The following is a 20,605-nucleotide window of genomic DNA, read 5'->3' on the forward strand; positions in this document are numbered from 1 at the left end:
CCTTATTTCCGTAGAGTGGAGCCTATCCTAGCGTCTGAGAGCGCAGTTCAGGAGGCGGTGCCCTGACAGGTCCAACAGGAACGCCGGAAGGGGAGATACGGAAAGGAGGGGCGTGCACGCCTTTTCCGCCCTGGGCCCGGAAGGGTGATGTGGCTGGGGCTTCGCCGGCCTCACTATGGTAAGAACCGGGGTGGTGTGGCCGTGGTTGAACCTTCTGAAGGGGCTGTGGTCCCGAACTGGTGCTGGAGGGTTGGGTGGCGGCCGCGGGTTCGCGGGTCAGAGATCCTTGTCACTAACTTGATTTTCCCGTGGTTCGGATGGTGTACAGGCCCGGGAGCCATGTGGCTTCTGCACGCCCAACCGCTGAGAACCAAGGCCGACCACCCAAGAAAGACTCCCGGGTGGCCCAGCCCGTCCCGTTCAGGCCACTTTCTTGACTTGTTAAGCAGAAATGTGCCAGTTTGGCCTTACCGGTCGATTACATAGACTCTTAGTAGACCTTGATCCTTTGAGTCCTTCCAGCTTCTGCAGTTTTCGCTCGTTGTTTTGAGTCTCCTTTACCTACGCGCTTGATCAAGGTTTTTATTTCGTAGTTGTCAAATAAACCCCAAGCTTCACACCTTGATTTTTTCCTGTTGAATCAGGGGCCTTTAGGCCTCTCCTCGATTCTCTCAACCTTAAAGATGCTATTTTACAAGTTACAGGTCTTAGTGATTGGAGATTTCTGCAGAGATGGTTTTTTTCTACGAATTTAATGTAGTTGGAGTGGTGTCTGGCCTCAGGCCTTCCTCTCCTCCCCACACGTTATTAAAGTTGTATGTGTTATGTTGTATTGCAAATTCCTGTGATAGTTTGGCTCTCTTAGAAAAGTTTGAAATACGTATACATCTCCAGGCTGAAGAAAGGGGGTAATGGTCTCCATCATGGCCAGAGGACAGATGCGGTATCAGTAGTAATAAAACAGTCTGACAAGCTCTGCCCGAAGCATTTTATTTTAATTATGGTAAAATGTCAAAAGCCTCTACTCCAGGCCCTCATGATGAATTTTTGAAGTCCACCTGCCAGATGTTGCAGTTACAAGCATATTTGGGGTGGAAGATGCCTGCCTTTTATTATAGTATAGAAAGCAACCATGATGCACAAAATGCTATTCTACGTGATAGTCTGCATGATAGTTGCCAACCTCGTGTTCCCAGACGTTCCTGCAGAATTCCGTACAGCACAGAGCCCTTAGACATTTCATCGAAAACTCATTAATTGTTGCTTGGTTTATGCTAGTTACTTTGGTTATAGATAAGCTCAAGTCACACTGTCTTCCCTGGAGAAGTTTACCACTTAAAGAGGAGATGGCAGGTTTTTCCTTCTTTGAACAACGAGACTCTTTCCCCACCTCCCATATGATAGACAGGATGCACTTGCTCTGAAGGAGGGTCATGAGTGAGCTGTTATTTAACTTAGAAAATCTGGTTCCTTCAACTTAAAAAGAATAGAGAGGCTGTTACTTTTAATTCTTGCATATCTTCCAGGAAGCTAAAGTTGAATTATTTTACTCTTTGTGCAAGTCAAAGATACGTTATTCTTTTCATCATCTTACTCTCTGATGTCTCGTTGAAAGCAAGGTGGATCAACAGCCTTAAAATCAACAGTATTTAAACTGTCTGGCCATACTTTTTCAAAAGCAACTATTGTAGCTCATTTATTAGCACTTGAGTGACTGTGTTTGAAAAATCAGTTTAAAAGTGTTGTCTTATTTCAAGCCCACTTCTGAGCGGATGAAGGAAGTCAGGGACAAGAAGACTGATGTGCTTGGGGTTGCACAACCTAGTAGGTAGTTTATCCAGAACCTGACCTTTTTTCAATGTCCAGATGCCAGAAGTCTTCATGCTGTTGGTAACAGAAACAACATAATAGAGGCTGAAATGTTTTATTGATTTGTCATTGTCAAATACAGTGCGCCAATCAGACAAGGTTGCACAACAGAAGCAATTGTCAGGTGATTGATTTTTCATTGCTGCTGTGTTCCTATGAGCTTCAGATGTCAGATGTCAGCATTGAGTTTGCCCATAAATTTGGTATATTTGTGAAGTTACCAAGTAGTAATGACTTAAATCTGAATTACCATATTTTAATTCACTTTTTAAATATGTTTCAAGGCCATAAAATGTTTATCAGCAGACTGTTTATAAGAGCATAAACAGTCTCATAATTATACCACTTAAGCAGTAATACTTTTAAGAACTTCAGAGTACCTTGTTCTTCCTAACTTTTTACATCCTTTAAGATTCATCTCAAGTGTTATGTCTTCCCGAAAAGCCTTTCCTGCTCCTTTATTTTTTCTACTCCTTTTAGGTATCCATCTGGGCATCCATAGTTCTTGGATCCCACTAGCAAAGCACTTACCAAAAGAAAAACAGCAATAAGGTGTTGCCTATATTTCTCCCCTCTCTAGGCAGAGCTTTTAAAGTACAGACTAGTTCTTTTAATCTCTACATCACCGTTTCAATTAGTTAGTACTCGAATGAATGAAAGAGTCAGAATACAAAGTCATGTAAGGCAGCAAGAACTTCACAGTCCAATGGGAAAGATTATTAAGTAAGTAAAGTCCATGTGTTATCTGCTAACATCTAGAAAGACAGTATAGGTAGTAAAAAGGCCATGGGCTTTAGACTGAGCCGCATAGAGACAAAATCATTCCCAGTTCCCATCCTTTACTTGGTTAACTTAAGGAAGTTTATCTTCACTTCTTGCTCTGTGGGTATATTAGGTGATTTACAGATACTCTTATTTAATACAAACCCTGCACGGTAGGAGCTGTTGCCCACATTTTATAGTCAAACAGTATAAAATAAGGGGTGTAAAATGTTCACTATCTAGTAGCAGATAAAATATTAGCACATAAGTTCTAATGAAACACAAGAAAGTAATTCTGGCTGGGAACTGCTTCAGAGATAACCACAAGGAGCTAACACTGACCTGTATGTTCAGAAGTGATTACAGAGTATCGAAGGAGTCGCTAGCTAGAACTGGGCAGTGTTCTCTATTCTTTGGATGTGGGTAGAGTAAATGGCAGTTAAGGGACCAAAGGGCATCAAGTCCAATAGGTGCTTGGAGACTCTGTGGCAGGAATGAAGTAGCAAAATGATGAGAGATGAAACTAGAAAGATTGGGGGCCAGATCTTAAAGGGGGTTTTGTCATATCAAGGAGTTTATGTTTTGATGAGGTTTAATTGCTTACCTGCTAAAGACACTGAGCAGAGAAAAGAATGGTGTGCACTTTAGAAACCAAGTAGTAACAATATATAGAGGGTATGTTTAAATGGAGGAAGATTAAAATTTGGGAAACCAGTTTAGAAACACGCAGCGAGCAGATAGTAGGTGATTGAATGCCTCAACTCTTAACAGTAGTTAGGTTAAAAGAAAGGATAAATAAAATCATTTTGAGGGTGCTTAGCCGGGGCTGATGAAGCTCAACTCCAGTGTGGATGATTGATTGGATTAGAAGGAAATAACGATTAAACACCTACTCTGCCAGGCATTTTACATGTGGCATTGTATTAAAGACTTAAATTATTGGCCACATTGTACTTAATAATAAAGTGCAGATGGATTAAGTGTCTTGCCCAAGATCACATAATGCCATTAATTCCAGAATGCAAGAAGGAAATGTTATGCCTCAGTGGTTGAGGGGTAGGGAGAGTTATATAAAATAATAATTCTCATGCTACTGTTACTTTTGCACCATTAACACAAAAGGAATCAAAGTAAAAAGGCAAATACCTTAGTATTATCAAAATAGGTTGATCTCATAAACCCATGGGAAGCTTCCGTGAACTACATACACTATTGAAACCATCGCATAAGGCTGATTGGTACCTGATGTGGATGCTGGTCCTCTAGCGTAATGTCTTAGAACCTCGCTTGCCAGAAAAGACTTCCAGGGAGCTTTGAGAAATTGTAGGTGCCCAACTAATTTAAGTCCAAATTTCTGAGCATAGATTGCTTTCAAAGGCTCCAAATGATTCTAATACATGGCCAGGGTTCTTACCACATTTGGCTCACTGTATTTGTAAGCTTTTCTGTTCTATTAGTCTGTGTTCTGACCGCGTAGCCAGAGTAATTTTTTTCTAACGGGATTTGCACTTTGTCCTTCAGATATTTTCTCATGTCAAAATAGTTTATCAAGGACACATGTGAAGCATTCATTTCTTCATTTAAGTTTACTATTTATCATAGGTATATGTACTCTTTCCCTTATTAACACCTTTGACATCTTGTTGCTTTTATTTCGAGCTGAGTTGTCCATAACTAACTCTAAAACTAAGCAGACAATCATAGCACATGCATTGTAGGCACCGTGACAATGAGATGAAAGCAAGTGCACATGACCACCAGTGTGGCCAGTGGAGAACAGAGTTGAGGTGCTTCTACTCTGGACTGTAGCTTTACTCGTAGCCGTAAAAGTTGCTAATTTTAAGTGGAAAGTGTAAGCAGAGAAAGTCTCTACACTTTTGAAACAGGACCAGTGAAATCAAATGGCAATTTAGTCCAGCCCCCTCATTTTACAAGTGGAATTAAGCTGATGCATAGAGATGCTGATTTTCCCAAAGTCAAATTTATACACATATTTCATTAAATAATCCAAATGTTTACAGGCCACTGATTGTAAGAGAAGCTGATGTGTTCTTTTTTAAAAAATTTTTTTTATTGTTATTCAATTACCGTTGTATGCCTTTTCTCCCCATCCACATGATGTGTTCTTAACATTGAAGCATTAAGCAGTTCTGAGTTTTAAATTAAGATAACTTGTATATTTGGTACAATATCAGCGCTAGCTTACAGCAAGCAGCAAAGGTTGAACTTATGTGCTAATAACACCAAAAGAAATCTGTATTAGTGAAAATCTTTTCAATCACCTGTAGTCACTTATTTTTGGCAAATCGAGTATTTGTGTGTGTGTGTTTGTACATTCACATACAGATTTACATTTTAAGAGATAGTAGTGGTACATATGAACTTACAAAGTAGTTGAAAAATGTTGGCCTGACCTAGATTTGTAAATGATAAAGTGCTGACCCACTTTTCCAGTGCTGTATATAGTTTTTATCACAACTAGGTCAGGAATGTCATTTCTGGGTTTCCTTCAATCCCCCCAGAGGGATAAAAGTCTTTAGTTTTGTATAAAAGCAGTAGTTATTAAAACAAGTAAAAGTGCTGCTATTGGGAGTTTTAAAAATTGAAATCTTTGGTATTCAGTTCTCATTTAAAGTGAATTTCCATTAAACTGAATTTTCCATTAAACTGACATTAAATATGTCAATAAAAATTTATTGCCCACATAGGAGACAAAAATAAAACCCCATAAAAAGGAAGTGTTTGTAAAACCACCCCCAAAAAACTGCAAATATGTTATCTTGCTGTGTTAGTTGTCAGTAGGCACTTCGCATGTTTGATTAAGAACTTGACGATGGGACGAGTATCTTGAATTATGGGGACCGGGCATGATTTAATCACAAGTATCCTTGTAAGAGGGAGGCAGAAGGGACATAGTTACAAAAGAAATGCCTGTACAGGTCAGAGCGATGAGCAAAGGGGTTACTAGCCAAGGAATGGAGGCAGCCTCTAGAAGATGGAAAAGGCAGGAAGATAGGTTCTTCTAGACCCTGCAGAAGGAACAGGCTGTCTTTTATTGTGTTTTATAACTCCTTAGTTTCAATGTGCATTATTTAATGTTTAATACAAGTAACTATTAAACTAGATAGCATGCCATTGTATAATCCCCTGGTATTGCCACAGTGTGTCCTGGAAAACTGGGTAAACCTGGGATTGGAGAACTGTTTGAGGTTCTAGAATTTTCTACCAGCTAGCTTGCCCACTCAGTCATCCAGACTTCTTGGAGATGTTTTTATCTCTTACAAATTAGGTGGACCCAGAAGAATACACATTGTCCCATATGCAAACACCTTGAGGCTGGCTGCTTGATAGAACTGTCTTTGAACTCCAGTTTGTGATACAAAAAGATTTAGATACTGAAAGGAAATTACCTCAGGCTTCCATTTTACCCTACAGCCTGGGCCCTTCACATAAACTTATATGAAGATATTTGCTCCTTCCTTCTGGATTTTCCAAATATCATTGACAAGTAAATACAAATGCAAGGGAGTGTGTGGAGGTTTCTCTTGAATAGTTAAAATATTCAGTATTCTGATCTATACTTTTTTTAATTACTTTATGGTCATTCAATTACAGTTGTCTATATTTTCTCCCCACCACTCCCCCCACCAACCTCAGCCAAACCCACCTCCCTCCCTTGCTTCCACCCTCCCCCTTGGTTTTGTCCATGTGTCCTTTATAGTAGTTCCTGAAAACCCTTCTCCACACTGTCCCCTCCCCCCTCCCCTCTGGCTATTATTATTAGATTGTTCTTAATTTCAATGTCTCTGGTTATATTTTGTTTGCTTTTTTCTTCTGTTGATTATGCTCCAGTTAAAGTTGAGATCATATGGTATTTGTCCCTCACCACCTGACTTATTTCACTTAGCATAATGCCCTCCAGTTCCATCCATGCTGTGACAAAGGGTAGGAGCTTCTTTCTGCTGCATAGAATTCCATTGCATAAATGTACACTTTTTTTAATAGCCCACATTGTTAATTTGGAATCTAAGTGTGCTCTTGCATTTGTTTAATTGTTTTCACAATCCTGTTCATTCAGCATTTTCAGTGACTCCTGCACACTATTTTGTGTAATAGTCGTAGGGATAAGAAAACCTCAGTAAAGTACAGGAGACAATTACAGCACAGCTTGGTGAGTGCTATAATCGGCAGCTATGTGTGTAACACACGTGTACAAAGTTCCTGCCTCTGCTTGGTGTGCAGAGTGGGGGCAGGAGAGACTTGACAGAGAAGGTCACTCTTGAGCTGAGAGAGCAGAAGTCTGAGTCATTTTCCAGGCAGGCAAAACCAGGTGGAAATGTGCAAAAATACGGAAGACCTTGAGAAAGATTTCATGATTTAAAAGATCTGAAAAAAATTAAATACAGTAAATGAATTTTACTTTTCTCATCACCTTTTTTATCATCTTTCCTTCTACTTTGTGATGAAATGTGCTTCCCTTTTTCTTAGCTTCTTCCCTTTCCTTTAATAATATTTTCCTATTTAAAATCCCAATTATTTTTCTACAAAACAAGAACATCTGTTTCCTTTAACCCCGAGACTGAGGTTTTATGTCAGCAGCCCACACATGCTAAGCATTAAGAGGAATGTGTAGGTAGGCTAAGCAGTGGTAGACTAATGTTTGAAACACTCTTTAGACCAGTTTGAGTACATCTAAAAGACTTTACTACCTAAGATTATTTGTTTAAATTTTAGGATCTATAAACCCCAGGAACAAAGTTGTATGTATTATATATTGCGTACTTGTAAATAACACACCCCACTTCTTTAATAATAGGCATGGTTTTAAGTGCCTCTTAAAATCTTTTATTATGAAAAAATTCAAACATACATAGGTAGAAAGAAAAATACAAGGAAGCCTCATATACTCAGCATTTCGTCAACCCCACCCCTTCCACCACACACACTGGATTATTTAGAAACCAGTCCCAGACCCACCATATCATTTTAAGCATGTTTCTTTAACAGGACATTCAGGGAAGGAAAAAAATAAACATTGCAAAATCATGAATTTAGATACTCCATTAGGAAGACGATAAACCTGCTTTACAAATTTATTTTCCGGCCACTTTACTACATAAATCCTTTGCTTAGTACAATACATCTGCACATCATTCTCTAACTATGCAAGTTCCTGATTCTGTGGGCATGTTTTACATGCTTTTGTCTATTCCGGAGCCTGTGCTCTATTTGCCCATCTATTTGTAATATCTCTTCAAGGATTGATTCAGTTCTGCTTTCTCCTTGAAGCTTTTCCTGGCTTTTGTGAAAACAGCATTTTTTTGTCAGCATGGCTCAGTGGTCACATATGCTAGTGAGTTTCTATTTAGTTTTTTTTTAAATATATATGTCTTAACATGAGTATAACTGCTATATGCCTCAGTTGTCTCATGTATAAAATAAGGTTATTGATACCACATGAGGATAAATAAGATAATCCAAAATAAGGACTCAGTGAATATCAGTTGTTGTCATTAGCTTTTGTAAAGTCCTGGGTGCAAGAATTCATGCTATGTACTTGTTTAATCCCCATGTGTAGCTTCATACCCCAGAGTAGATACTAAATATACGTTTAGTTATGTTGGCTGCAAGGAAATTTGTGCTTTATTTTCATGAGCTTATTATCAAATACTGTATTCATCAACATATTCATATATCAAAATATGATCTTTGAAAGGTAAGTGTTGTGAGATACTGTTTCTTATGTAGAATTGATCATGCGTTTGTTAATTTCTTTCAAGTTATAAAACATATATCACTTGCCTTCATATATGCAAAATTAAAATCCAGTTAAAAACCAAAGCATATTAAACTTTACACTTGTTTATCAATGAAGAAATTATTTCCATAGAAAAACAAATTAATACAAAAGATTTTTGCTTATCTTTTTCAGACCACAAAACTAACACTTGGAAAATTTGAGAAATTCAAAAAAAAGTTGAGAATTAGGTTAAAAACCTTCCACAGAAAATCACTGGATTCTCCCCTCTTCTTTCCATAAAGGCTTACACAGCTAAAGATACTGTGAAGAAAAAAAAGCATGCTGCTTTTCCTACCACTTAGCATTTTTTGTCCTTCAGGATATTGGTAAATAACGTGCAACTTTAAAAAATTTTTTGAGTAGCTTATAAGTATTCTAAAAATGTATGTATAAAAGGTTTTAAAAATATTACAATATTTGAACAGGGCTAGTTCTTTTTTTAGAATTCCCTGGGATATTTTTAAATTTATTTTTTCACGTGAACTTCAAAATCAGTTGTGTATTGAGAGCAATTTGTTTGTATTAGGTTCACTTTAGATTTACAGATTAGCTTTCTGATGTTGCCTTCCAGTGTAATAGGCTTATTCCTAGCTAGTTATTATAAATGAGGTCTTTTTTTTCCCATTGTGCCTTAACTGGTTGATAATATAATCATCAAGGCTGTTGATTTAAATATTTTAATTATATACCCAGCCACCTTATGGTCTATAGTTCTTTTTCACTAGATTATTTTGGATTTATTATATATACAGTCATACTTCTGCACTTTTTATTTATTCAACCATTCCTTACTGAGCTCCACTATGTGTCAGGTACATAGTCAGGTGCTAGAGATCGATAAGACAATGTCCACTCTTCAGGGATGAGTATTATAATAATGTATAACAGTTTGCTATGGGTACAGAAAGAAGAGTTCTATATGAAATAGGAGAGGGGAAGCAAATGAGTTCATGCAGACTTCCGGAAAAGATAATGCTTGACCTGAATTTTGAATAGAGTAGACCCACCTTCATTTTACTTGACTGGAAACTTATGATTTCCTTTGATTCCTTTGTTAAATTTATTGAGTAACTTCTAAAGAATCAGCAGTCAATGAGCAAGTGCTTTTCTTTCACCCAAACCGAATAACCTATTGTGAGTCAGTGCATGGAACATGATTGCTGAAATTTAAAACATTCTTACCCTAAAAGAATTGAAAGAAACTTCAGCCAACATTTAACCTACTTCCTACTCTCCATCCAGATTGACAGATGCAAAAGACTTAGAGAGGGGCCAACGCGTCATAGTCATCTACTGGCAGAGGTTAGAGACTGCCCTGCCTGCAGTCGGGGTCTCTTGAACATTTATATTAATTACATATTGATTCAGCTTTGGTGAGCTGTTTTGGATGTGTGACATTTTTTATTGTATTTCTAAAGTTGTTGAACTCAGAATTTTTGTTACATTTTCTCTGTTCCTTAGCCCAAAGAATGAAAAAGAAAGTACATTCTCAGAATCCTTCATTACTGTATTTTGGTTTTAAGTATTCTCGGTATGTCATTCTGTCTTTTTGAAGAAAAAGGTATGTGTACTTGTCTGGCATGTTTTACCAATGCAGCTTTTCTTTTGATATTAATTTTTCTTTTTCTCTTTTTAGTCTGCCATTTTCAATTTTCAGAGTCTGTTGACTGTCATCTTGCTGCTTATATGTACCTGTGCTTACATCCGATCCTTGGCGCCCAGCCTCCTGGACAGAAATAAAACTGGGTATGTTACTCATGATGTCTGACCACCCAAATTAGTTCTTACAGCCACCGAATGTAAATTACTGTAAACGTCATTAAACACTTTAATTTCTGTATGTAACTTAGTTTTTTAATAACTGTTTATATTTCCCTCCATTTAAAAAATCTAAAAACTTTATGTTCAAAGAATCTTATTACATATAAAGCTAAATTTCATAAGTGACCTGAAATTTATACTGAAGAAAATGTATATTTAAAAAGATGCAACAGGTATTTTTTCTGGGAATAAGAAAATGAAATAATTAGTTAAGTTAGTTATCACATTTTGAAAGCATTAAACAGTTTGTAAGTCCTGTGTCCATAAAAATAATAATATAGACATTACCTCTTTAATCCAAGACTGCTATAATCACATGAACTCCTGTCTGTATCATAAATTAAAAATCTTTGAAGAACTTTATTTATTTAGCTTACTTAAACAGTAGTAAAAATTAAGTCTTGGGCATGTCACATCCCTTTTAATTACTAGGTTCACACCCTGAAAAAAATTAGAGCTTAATGTCACAACAGAGGTAAATTTTAAAATGCCATGTTTATAATACAGAAATACATGTTGAATTTAACCAAAAGGAAGAGTATATAAAAAAAAGAGCTCATATGGTAAATACATTTTATTGGTCTTACATATCCATTAATTTCTGTGAATGATTGTCTTAATTCTTTCTTGATAAGAGCCTGTGCCTCACTTGATGATTTTAAGAAATAAAAAGATGAAATAATACAATATTTCACATAGGAATAACTATCTCCAGCACCTTTTTTGTTTTTAACGGGAAGAAAAAGGCCAAATTGGGATCCCACAAGGTCACACACTTCCACTAATAAAAGCTCCTACAAGAGGCCAGGTGGTAGATATGCAGCTATGAGAATAATAATTTCTGTTTCTTCAATTTTGTTCTATCTTTGGAGTCATAATTAGCATTTACTCAAACATCCCATTATCTAAATCATTTGGGGTTTTTTTACTCTTTATTTCCTAGGGTTGTGTGAATATCTGTAAAAGAATAAATAGAACTCTAACCAGTTTTGAAAATTGAAAGTCAGTTATCCTGTTCTAATAAACTGATAATCTATCTCTGTTGGTCTGAAGGACTGTATTTAATTTACTGAAATTGAAAACAGACGCTATTTGTCCATCAGTTTTTCTGACAGTGCCCCACACCCTTTGTAGACATGTCTTCTCACACTACTGTTTTTTTTGAACAACTGTTGCACTTGATCTTCAATACTCAATTTAATACTTTGTCCGTTTGTTGAAATTACATAATTGTATTTGTTTCTTACTTGTGTATGAAGTCTTTTTACCCAACAAGTTTTATTTCCTCCTTCCCTTTCTTTGTGACCCCAAAATATTAACTTACAATTAAAGCGTATGGTAGGAACCCGAAAACATTCTCATTGATCAGTTGCTTGGAATTCCAATATAATACATAATGTCCATTTACTAAGATACTTTTAAGTGTTCACTTCATCAAAGAATAATCACATAGGAGTACCATAGAATAGTTGTACTTTATTGATGCTGTTGTGAAGAAAGGAGATTGCATGTGGAAATACGTCTGCTCCTCGTTCCTTTGGGAGCAGGAATACATCCGTAACATGCGACATTAAAAAAAGGAGTTCTCAGGGCTGCCAGCCTTCCAGTAGAGGTTGAGTAGTAGTATATTTCTCCTACATACAACTACATAAAAGCCCAAAGAAGTAGCATGCCTACTTTTACATTATGAAGTATATGCTGATACAGTCAAGGGTTTGAAAGTGGCCACGGTGGGAATTTTTTTAAAATTTAAACAGCTTTTAATATGCTAACTCTGTTGTTCCAACTTTCTCGTGATACTTAATAGGTTGTTAGGACTGAAAAGACATTGACTGTGATCACATGGCAGGACAGTTTAACCTTTGCTCCAGGTGTCCTGCCTCTGGGTCCCTCAGCCAGAGAAGTTTTAAATCAGTAGTGCTTATTATAATCAGTAGGTTTTTAGAATCATGGAATCATGGCATTGCAAATCACTAACCAGCTGTCCTCCATTTTTTGATGAAATGTCAGCTGATTTTAAATGATACCTGGAGCTACTGTCACATGTGCCTTCAGCCTTGTGTGTGTGACTGAACACAGCACACGGTAGTCACTGTTCTAAAGACAGTAACTCACTTAATCCTTAACAACCCTACTGAGTGCCGAATGCTATGAAAGAGGTAAAAAAAAGTTGCTCACAGTCTGCAACCAATTAGGTAGGATTGAACTTTAGGCACAGTCTGACAATTATATATATAACCTCTCACTGTCCATTAAATGTTTATGGAAAGAAAAACACTTTCAGAAATGAACATTACTTTTAAGAATGTACATATATGGTTTGTCCTTCTATTGTCAGAGTAAAATTGTTTCACCTGTTAGAATGTCCATATTTCAAAATAACTTGTATTTTTACCCATTTCATTTAATCTGAAGCAAGAGATTTTTGGTTTTAAGGTCAGGAAGTTACTATACTTCAGAGGAGGAACCTATGTAGAACTTAACTGAACCAGCGTTTCTTTCGGTCTTAATCATAGTAATGTAATGATTCGTTAGCCAGCCGTCTCTTTGGGCAAAAAGAGTGTGATATAAATTTCCCTGCAGTTAAGTATGATTTTTTTATGCCAATCCTAACTTGCTACAATTAATAATGTTAATTTATCTTGATTTGAACCATGCATAAATACCATTTATTACTCTATTCTTCTGTCAAACCAACAAAATAGTTATCTACAATGTTACTATTTTTTCTGATATCTGTACTCATTGAATGACTTAGTTTTTTTAATGCCAGTACTTTTTATGTCAAATAAGTGATATAGCCACATAATATGTATTTAATTCATAATATATTCAGTGGAATATATATTTAAATGGGCATCTTCATCTTAATTCTTTTTATTTCTAGAATGTGTTTTAAATGCCATACTTAATTACTTCATATACAGTGTTTCTAAACCAGGGTTTTCTACTTATATTGAAGACATAGGCACATATTTTTGTATTCTTCCTTATTGAGTAACATAGTTATATAGATGCTATCACTGGATTTTATAGTTGTAGATTGTTTAAATACAGAGTTACATTTTTTAAAGTCAAAATAGTAAGTTCTTGTACAAATGTTTGCCACTTGCACTAATTTACCGTAAGTTTAATCTATGACACCTCATACATTCCAGTTAGTAATAATTTACATATGTTGATAGTTGATAAGTTATCCTGCATAAGTAGCTCGACGTCAGACAAATTGCAGTTTTGAAGCAAAGCATCAAAAGTTTAAAATGCTAGTGTGATGAATTATCTCTGTGATACTGTATAATTTACCTTTTCCAGCAATCAATAGCTACTTTTTTCTTTTTTATTCTGTGCAGATTGTTGGGTATATTTTGGAAGTGCGCCAGAATTGGTAAGTGTTTCTGTATAATCTTCATCATTTCTTCAGCTATAAACTGTTGGCCAATTTACTTACGTCGTATTCAAATCAAATGTCAGTTTGCACGCTTCTAATTTTCTTGAATTTTCAAAAGTTTGTAAAGTTCTACCAAATTCTTTTCCTTATACTACTTAAAGCTAGAGTTGGTGGATACGTCGTGATACTTATTAGCAGGGAGATGGGAAATATGAGAAAAGTCTGTCTTGAAATTCAGATATCAGATACCATGCATTCCTGGTTTTGAGAAGATTTCAGACAAGTATGTATAGTTTTATGCTCACATGTTTATAGTAGAGAGCATGTTTTTCTGTATAATGTATACCATTTTGATAACTGAGGATGAATTTCCCATCAGTGAAAGGCATGCTGAACAACTGTCTAAACATAATAATTTTACTGCTTTGTGCTAAGTTGTAAAATGTTGTTTGTTGCTTTTAGAAAATAGTGACTTTTGTCTTTAAATCTGTGCGGTCATAGCTAAGCTTTATTACGATTTATTAAAGTGAACATAAATGCAGTTATCTTTTAACTTTTCATAATAAGGTTAGTAGTATCTTCAGTGTATTTATGTTTAGATAATAATATACCCTTGTCCCATTTCCTTATATATATAACATTTAGCACAGTGCCCAGCAGCACATAGTAAACTCTCAAATGATGGGAATGGTGAATTAAAATGTGTTGCTATAATTCACCAGTATTCTTGAAAATAGATTATCTACCCTTTTTAACCTACCTTGTTCCAAAACTATTTCAGGGCATTTGTACTATTTCTTGTCGTCTTTGGAGTAATTTACAGGATCCCCTAGAAAAATGATTGTTATACTCTTTTACTACCACTGGGTTTATACAGAACTATTTTTTTTTAAATAAGGTGTCAGGCTTTCATAATGAAGAAAATCGTCTAGTTAACCAATCTGACAACTGCCTGAATTTCCTAATTTCTTTAAATAGGATGGAAAATTTAAGAATCATCTCCTTTAGATCAGCTGTGTTCCCATTACAGTATTATGTTTTATTTTGGTTGTCACTTCTCAGAGATGTGGAAAATTTAGAAGTTGGTCCATAACAGGAAACAAAATTAATTAAAGATTAAAAAATACAAACTAAACTATTATAATATTATAGTTTTTTCTGAAGAAGACCTTAGAATTGATATATCTAAAGCTGATTATAGGCATAACCTAGTCTCAGCTAAGGATTAATTATAGGAATTTCAAATTCTTTAAAAAGCATCTTCTAAGATTCATGTTGTTAAGTTAACATTGAAATAATTTTGAGAGAGCAACTTTTCTTCCCTTGAGCTTTTAACGATAGGCATGACCTATCAAGGTGGAAGTTGTAAGCATAACACTAAATTATCTAGAAGTTCTTTTTAAATCTGTTACAATGAGATTATACGATTCCTTGGGCTTTTAGGTTTCTCCCTCTAGAAAATGATAATATAAGCACAAAGAGCCTTACAGAAAAGCACCTCTGTCAGGACCCTCATTCTAATATATTGATTATTAAAACAAACATCTTTCAGAGAATTAAGAGTGCTTTTAACATGTTCCACTGTTCTTGCTCAGGGTTCTTTGTCAGACTTTATTATCTCTTACAGTGATGGGCATGAAAATCTTTTTTGGCGTAGGGATAAGAAATATTATTGACCTTAGATTGGTAAAGCACAGACACAGATACGTGGTTGTCAGTGAGGGGCACTTGACCGTGTCCGGAGAAGTTTTTGATTGTCACAGCTAGGGTAGGGGTATATGTATACTAGCTAAGGGTATGCTGGCTTCCGGTCAGGGATGTTGCTAAACGTTCTGTGATGCACAGGGCAGTCCCTTCCAACAGAATCAGCCCAAAATATCACTAGTACTAAAGTTGAGAATACCCAATCTAGATGTACAGAATTTTGTGGTGCAGATTTATCCAGCAATCAGTCATTCTCAACAGCTGCAACCCTGAAATAACAGAAGAAATTGTAAGCACTTTAAAAATAACCAAAAGAGAGAGATGAAGAGACAAAATAGTACCCTCAATGGCTAATGCTGATAGCTAGTGGTAAATGTAAATATATATAAACCAAATTGTTTGCTTCAGAGCCAAGTCATCCAGAAAAAGAAATAGTGTCAAAATACAAAGTAGTCAGAATATCTCAAGTAAACCTCAAAGAGAACATAATGCAAGAGCAAGAGACTGTGAAAGAATAGAATATCACTGTATTAGAGTAATTCTAAATACTCATGGATAAAATATAAAAAGTGTGGAGTTAGGAGGCTGAGCTTTCATCTCAGTGTTATCATTAAGTTGCTAATTCAGAAATAAAATATTAAGGTATTTTAAATCCACTTTATGTAATAAATATGAGAAGTACAGCTTCATTCATTAGCCAACCCAGGTGACTCTTTTGTCCACAATTATTACTTGAAAGTATAGCTAAAAACTTAGGACACCTAGTTTATAGCTTCCTTAATGCTTTCCTGTAGTCTCATCTATTTTTATGTCCAATTATAAACTACCTTTTCTTTTTTGCTTGCTCACTCATTTTTACTCTTCTCTCTTGACTACACGAATGTCATTGGTTAAGTAGTCCAGTTAAAGTATTCATTCTTGCCAATTATGTAAAAGCATTAGCTTTTCATTTTGGCAAAGTGGCTTAGAATATGTTGATGCTGATACACTGCTTTCTCAAACACGTGCTCCTCTTATGTTGACACAAAATATATCCACAAAGAAAGGGTGCAATTTTAATGGGAAAAGACCCAGCCAAAGCATCTTATGTTACACATCACATTACAGCAACTGTTTCACATTCACTTATACAGAACCAGGCCCAGACAAGAAGTAACATTCTTACCCAAGTTCAACCAAAGATGTTGAACTCTACCACATGGCAGTCTCTTTTATGAAAATTAAAAACAGGAAAATGAAGCCCGTATGTAAATTCTAGCATTCTAAGTTGGAGGGTGAGGAAGAGAACCTCCTCAACAATTAATTTCCAGCAGATGGAAAATTTAGGACAATACTAATTTCTCTTTTAGGTCGTCAGTAAGACTGCCAGACAGTGAGAGTTTCCAGCCTCAGCAGGAGCGACGGGCTTGCTTATTAAATCTACCTGAAATTTGTGTCAGAATGAGTTGGTTCTTTTTAAAATTTTTTTAGATAACTTGAGTCTTTTACCACCAAGGGAATCAGCGTTGCTTAAAGATGATAACCCAAGGAGATTTTTAGCTTTAAATACTTTATTTCTAGTTGAGATAGTGGTATTGTGAAAATGCTGATCTCTCACTTTCTAGATTTTTCCTCACTTTCTAGATTTTTCCTTTTACCGGAAGCAGTCCATTAAATGTTTATGGATAGAAAAACACTTTCAGAAAAGAACACCAAATGTTTATTTTATTTGTGTGTCTGTGAGTATTGTCATTGAACAGACACAAAGATACCTGCTCACTAACAATACAACTATGTGAGCTCAGTTGAGGATTTTAGTTGGTAAAGGTGGTGAAATTTGATGTTTTCCAGTGCTAGTTAACTGAACTTGCTACATGAAATGTAAGGAACTTAGACACTGGAAAAGAGCTGGCTTTAAACATCACAGAAAAACACGAGTGAGGGGTGTATACACAGTATCTACTGGAGGTGCTGCCACAGACCCAGGATCATGTCTAGAAGTAGTACGGCTCCCTTCATCCTTTCTGGTGTGTCCTCAAGGCAGCGTGAACTCTGCTGCTTTGTGGATGGCACAGCCTTGCGAGTAAGATGGACCTGCGTTAATACACAATCACAATCTCTATCTGTTGGCAAGTCCATTTCACAAGCCAGCTCCAGGTCTGTGTCATGGAAAGGAAAGTCTCCCGAGTATAAACACTCCTTAAACAGCTGTGAAATCGACTCAGACTGCAGTGGTGGTTTTAAGTCCTACATTTCTGGCCCAGAGTGATCATACTATCAGATAAATTCCATCTTGGAAATTATTTTTTCTAATATGTTTTTATTAAGCATTTTATTTCATGCCCATCCTTAAAATGCAGTTTTGTTTGTCACCCTCTGTTTGTTATCCTGTTTATGCTTGTTTTTCCCTTAAAAAGTATCAGGAGTTGCTACTGTTGAGGAAAATAAATATGGCTAAAAATTTTATGCTGAATTTTTTTATGAGAGGAAATTTCCCTTTCTACAGAAAATATTAAGCAATATTTGTTTGGCCTTAATTGAGTTTGAGATCATTTCTCTTGGATCTGTGTCCTCCATTCTGTCCTGTATTTTTTAATATCTGGGCTCGTGCCGTGGCACAGGAATCACGCATTGAGGGTTTTCGAAACAACTGAAAAGGAGGTGGTCTTAGAAATAAATTGATATAATTTATTGTATTTTTTATTGCATTTGCTTTTATGTTGCGTCTAGTTCTTCTTTTGCCCGCCTCCCAAATGTATGGGCCTCATAAACAGTAACTCTGTCTTGATTCGGATGCACGCTTCTCTCATTGTAAATGATAACCCAGTCATATCTATGTCAGCTACGCATCTGGCCGACTCGAATATCTCCCTTGTTTTCAACAGGTGAACGGAAGAGCCCTTATGTTGCAGTATGCTGTATAGTGATGGCCTTCAGCATCCTCTTCATACAGTAGCTTGGAAGAATGCGTGAATTTAATTCCCAACGGATTTCAACATAAAAAGGGGACTTATCTGCAGAAAATAATGGAAAGAATGATGGACTTTATCTCTGAACATTGAATGAGATAAATTTCCAGCTGCTGTCTGCTATTTTGTTATTGGACCAATGATCTGTGTAATTAGGGTGTAACCATTTAGTACTCAGAGAGTTTGTAACAATCAATCTCAGTACTGTCACTACAATATTACATTCTGCGATTGTCATTTTGTTGTGTCCAATACCAGTTTTTAATGAGGTATCTCTAAGGCACATAGTAGAAAAAATTGGTAAATTATTCAAGTTCCTTTCACTGTGATTTGGAAGTGATATATCTGTAGAATGAGATCGTATATTGGACTAGTTTTTTTTATCGGGAAAAAGGCTCAATTTTTGTTGATGAAGATTACACTCATGTCTAAGAGTACTTGCTTTACCTCTGGCCACACCATTCTGAGCGTTAACCGGAGTACCTCTACTCTTAACGAACTCTGTAGTTTATTACAAGTTTTTTAACTATTTAAAATAAGCCTTTGCAGTTCTAAGGAGGAAGAAAAATAAGATGTGAGTTGAATAGTATTGGGAAAATGTTCATGTTTAACTTATAAAGGGGTTTAGAAGAGCCGACTGGTGTGGTAGCCTCTGTGGCCTCTCTGGTTAAGTGTAGATTAATGTCTTAAGCGTCAGTTTGACCAGCTAACTGTCGTCATTCTCTAAATAAAATTACATTTTTAAATTGAAAAGAGCAAAACAGAACAATTAAAAAGTAATAATCCTATGTGTTTTTTTTTCATATTTAATTACCCTAAAATGCAAACTGTATTTTTGTTGTTTTTTAATACAGCACTTTGAATCTAGCATATGTTTTGTCTGTCAGCTTGAACTGGAATCTCGTATGTAACTTAGTAGGCGCTGATTGATAAATAGTTGTGAAATCTGTTGATCCATGCATAACGGCCTAAGTGTCTGAGCTTTGATAATAAAGGAGGACCTTCAGTACGGCAAGAGGAACATTGGGAGTGTGGCATAAATTTCACTGTAAATTTCACTGTTTATAAGTTTATGGTTCACATTTCTTAAAGATTCAACCAAAATTAAGTGAAAATTTCAAAGCTAAGAAGAACTTAAATATCTTAGCTAAAAAATGCCCTTGCAGCAGGGTCCGGCAGAAGTAACACCTGCTCGAGTGTGGTTGGTAGGGTAATAATATGGGTGTAATAATTTATAGTTTTAATTTGAACATTTAAAATGTCATATGGTGTGCTTGAGTGTGATATCATTATGTTACAGAATTACATGCCTATGATTTTGTAATAAAGAGGGTGTTACTTGTGCTGGACCTTGTATATAGTATTAATTAGATATTATTCTCAGTTGTTAATTCCCTATAAGGTAAAAAGGAGAAAAACAGTTTTTTGTGTTTTTTTAAGAAACGAATTATTTAAAAATGAGTCTGCTGGTAGCTCTTTCCTCAGAAACAAGGTATAGAACTGAAAGCCACCTATTTTTAAAAACTAAACTACTTGGAAGGAATTATAGGAAACATTTAAGAAAAGCTTGGTATGCATTGCTTGGGGGTTTTTTGTTTGTTTCGTTTTGTTTTTAAAAGATAAAAGCTGTTCTAAATGGTAGATATGGTTTATTTTACATTTTTGGCTTATCTTAAGCTGGTTGAAAGTGGTATGGTTTGCTTTAGACAGGGAATCAAGCTATGATAATTTTTCCTACTTTAAACTATCTCCTGGGCTTTGCGTTAGGTCAAGGATTTTCAGGGTATCCCCAAAATAGTACTCTCTTATCAGCATATACATGCAAAGTAAGTCACCTTTCTGGGTCTAGTTTCTTAGTGGCCATCTGTTGTCCAGCTCTGCCAACTAGACTTTTGAAAAGCTCTGACAACTAACTTTACATGCTATACGAATATTCTAGATAATCAATTCTAAGACATTAATATGGCATCTTGGAGGATGTAGGTGGAACATAAAGATTGAATTAATTTATTTGGAAAATATGTAAAAGTCTGTACTCAACAGATTCCGAACAGAGTGGGAGGAAGCTTATTTCTGACCTCAGCCTTTCTGACCTTTTGAGACACAAGTTCTTTGGGAGGTGGGAGAAAAATAGGATTCTGTGAATAAAAGCAATTAGCATTTTCCTTATTGTTTTCTTTTCTAGAACCCAAGGGGCAGTGTAGATTGCGTTAAGCCCAGGGAGTATTCAGATACTCCCTTTGTGGTCGTGGTGGGGTGGGAGAATGCACAAGAGGATTAGGGAACAGTTTGAGCATCAGGTGAACTGCCTCT

At 36.0% G+C, this 20,605-nt stretch overlaps 1 protein-coding gene and 1 non-coding gene across 2 annotated transcripts; both read left to right on the forward strand.

Annotated features, from left to right (window-relative positions):
- Window positions 1-59: 59 nt before the first annotated feature.
- Window positions 60-19,636, forward strand: TMEM167A (transmembrane protein 167A). Its single transcript, XM_024563557.3, has 4 exons — window positions 60-178; window positions 10,068-10,177; window positions 13,603-13,637; window positions 18,209-19,636. The coding sequence occupies exons 1-4, from the start codon at window positions 176-178 to the stop codon at window positions 18,277-18,279; spliced, it is 219 nt and encodes a 72-aa protein (XP_024419325.1). The 5' UTR covers window positions 60-175; the 3' UTR covers window positions 18,280-19,636.
- Window positions 11,757-11,894, forward strand: LOC112307592 (small nucleolar RNA U109). The gene has a single exon (XR_002975075.1). It is a non-coding gene; the product is annotated as a small nucleolar RNA U109 (small nucleolar RNA).
- Window positions 19,637-20,605: the final 969 nt, after the last annotated feature.

This window comes from Desmodus rotundus, chromosome 1, assembly GCF_022682495.2.
Source record: "Desmodus rotundus isolate HL8 chromosome 1, HLdesRot8A.1, whole genome shotgun sequence".
In the NCBI taxonomy this organism is placed as follows: domain Eukaryota; kingdom Metazoa; phylum Chordata; class Mammalia; order Chiroptera; family Phyllostomidae; genus Desmodus; species Desmodus rotundus.

Bases quoted from the DNA above. Each gene is read 5' to 3' on its own strand.
- TMEM167A (XM_024563557.3), top strand. The intron at 10,178-13,602 runs GTATGTTACTCA...TATTCTGTGCAG, and splicing joins CTGGACAGAAATAAAACTGG to ATTGTTGGGTATATTTTGGA. The intron at 13,638-18,208 runs GTAAGTGTTTCT...TGTTTTCAACAG, and splicing joins TTGGAAGTGCGCCAGAATTG to GTGAACGGAAGAGCCCTTAT.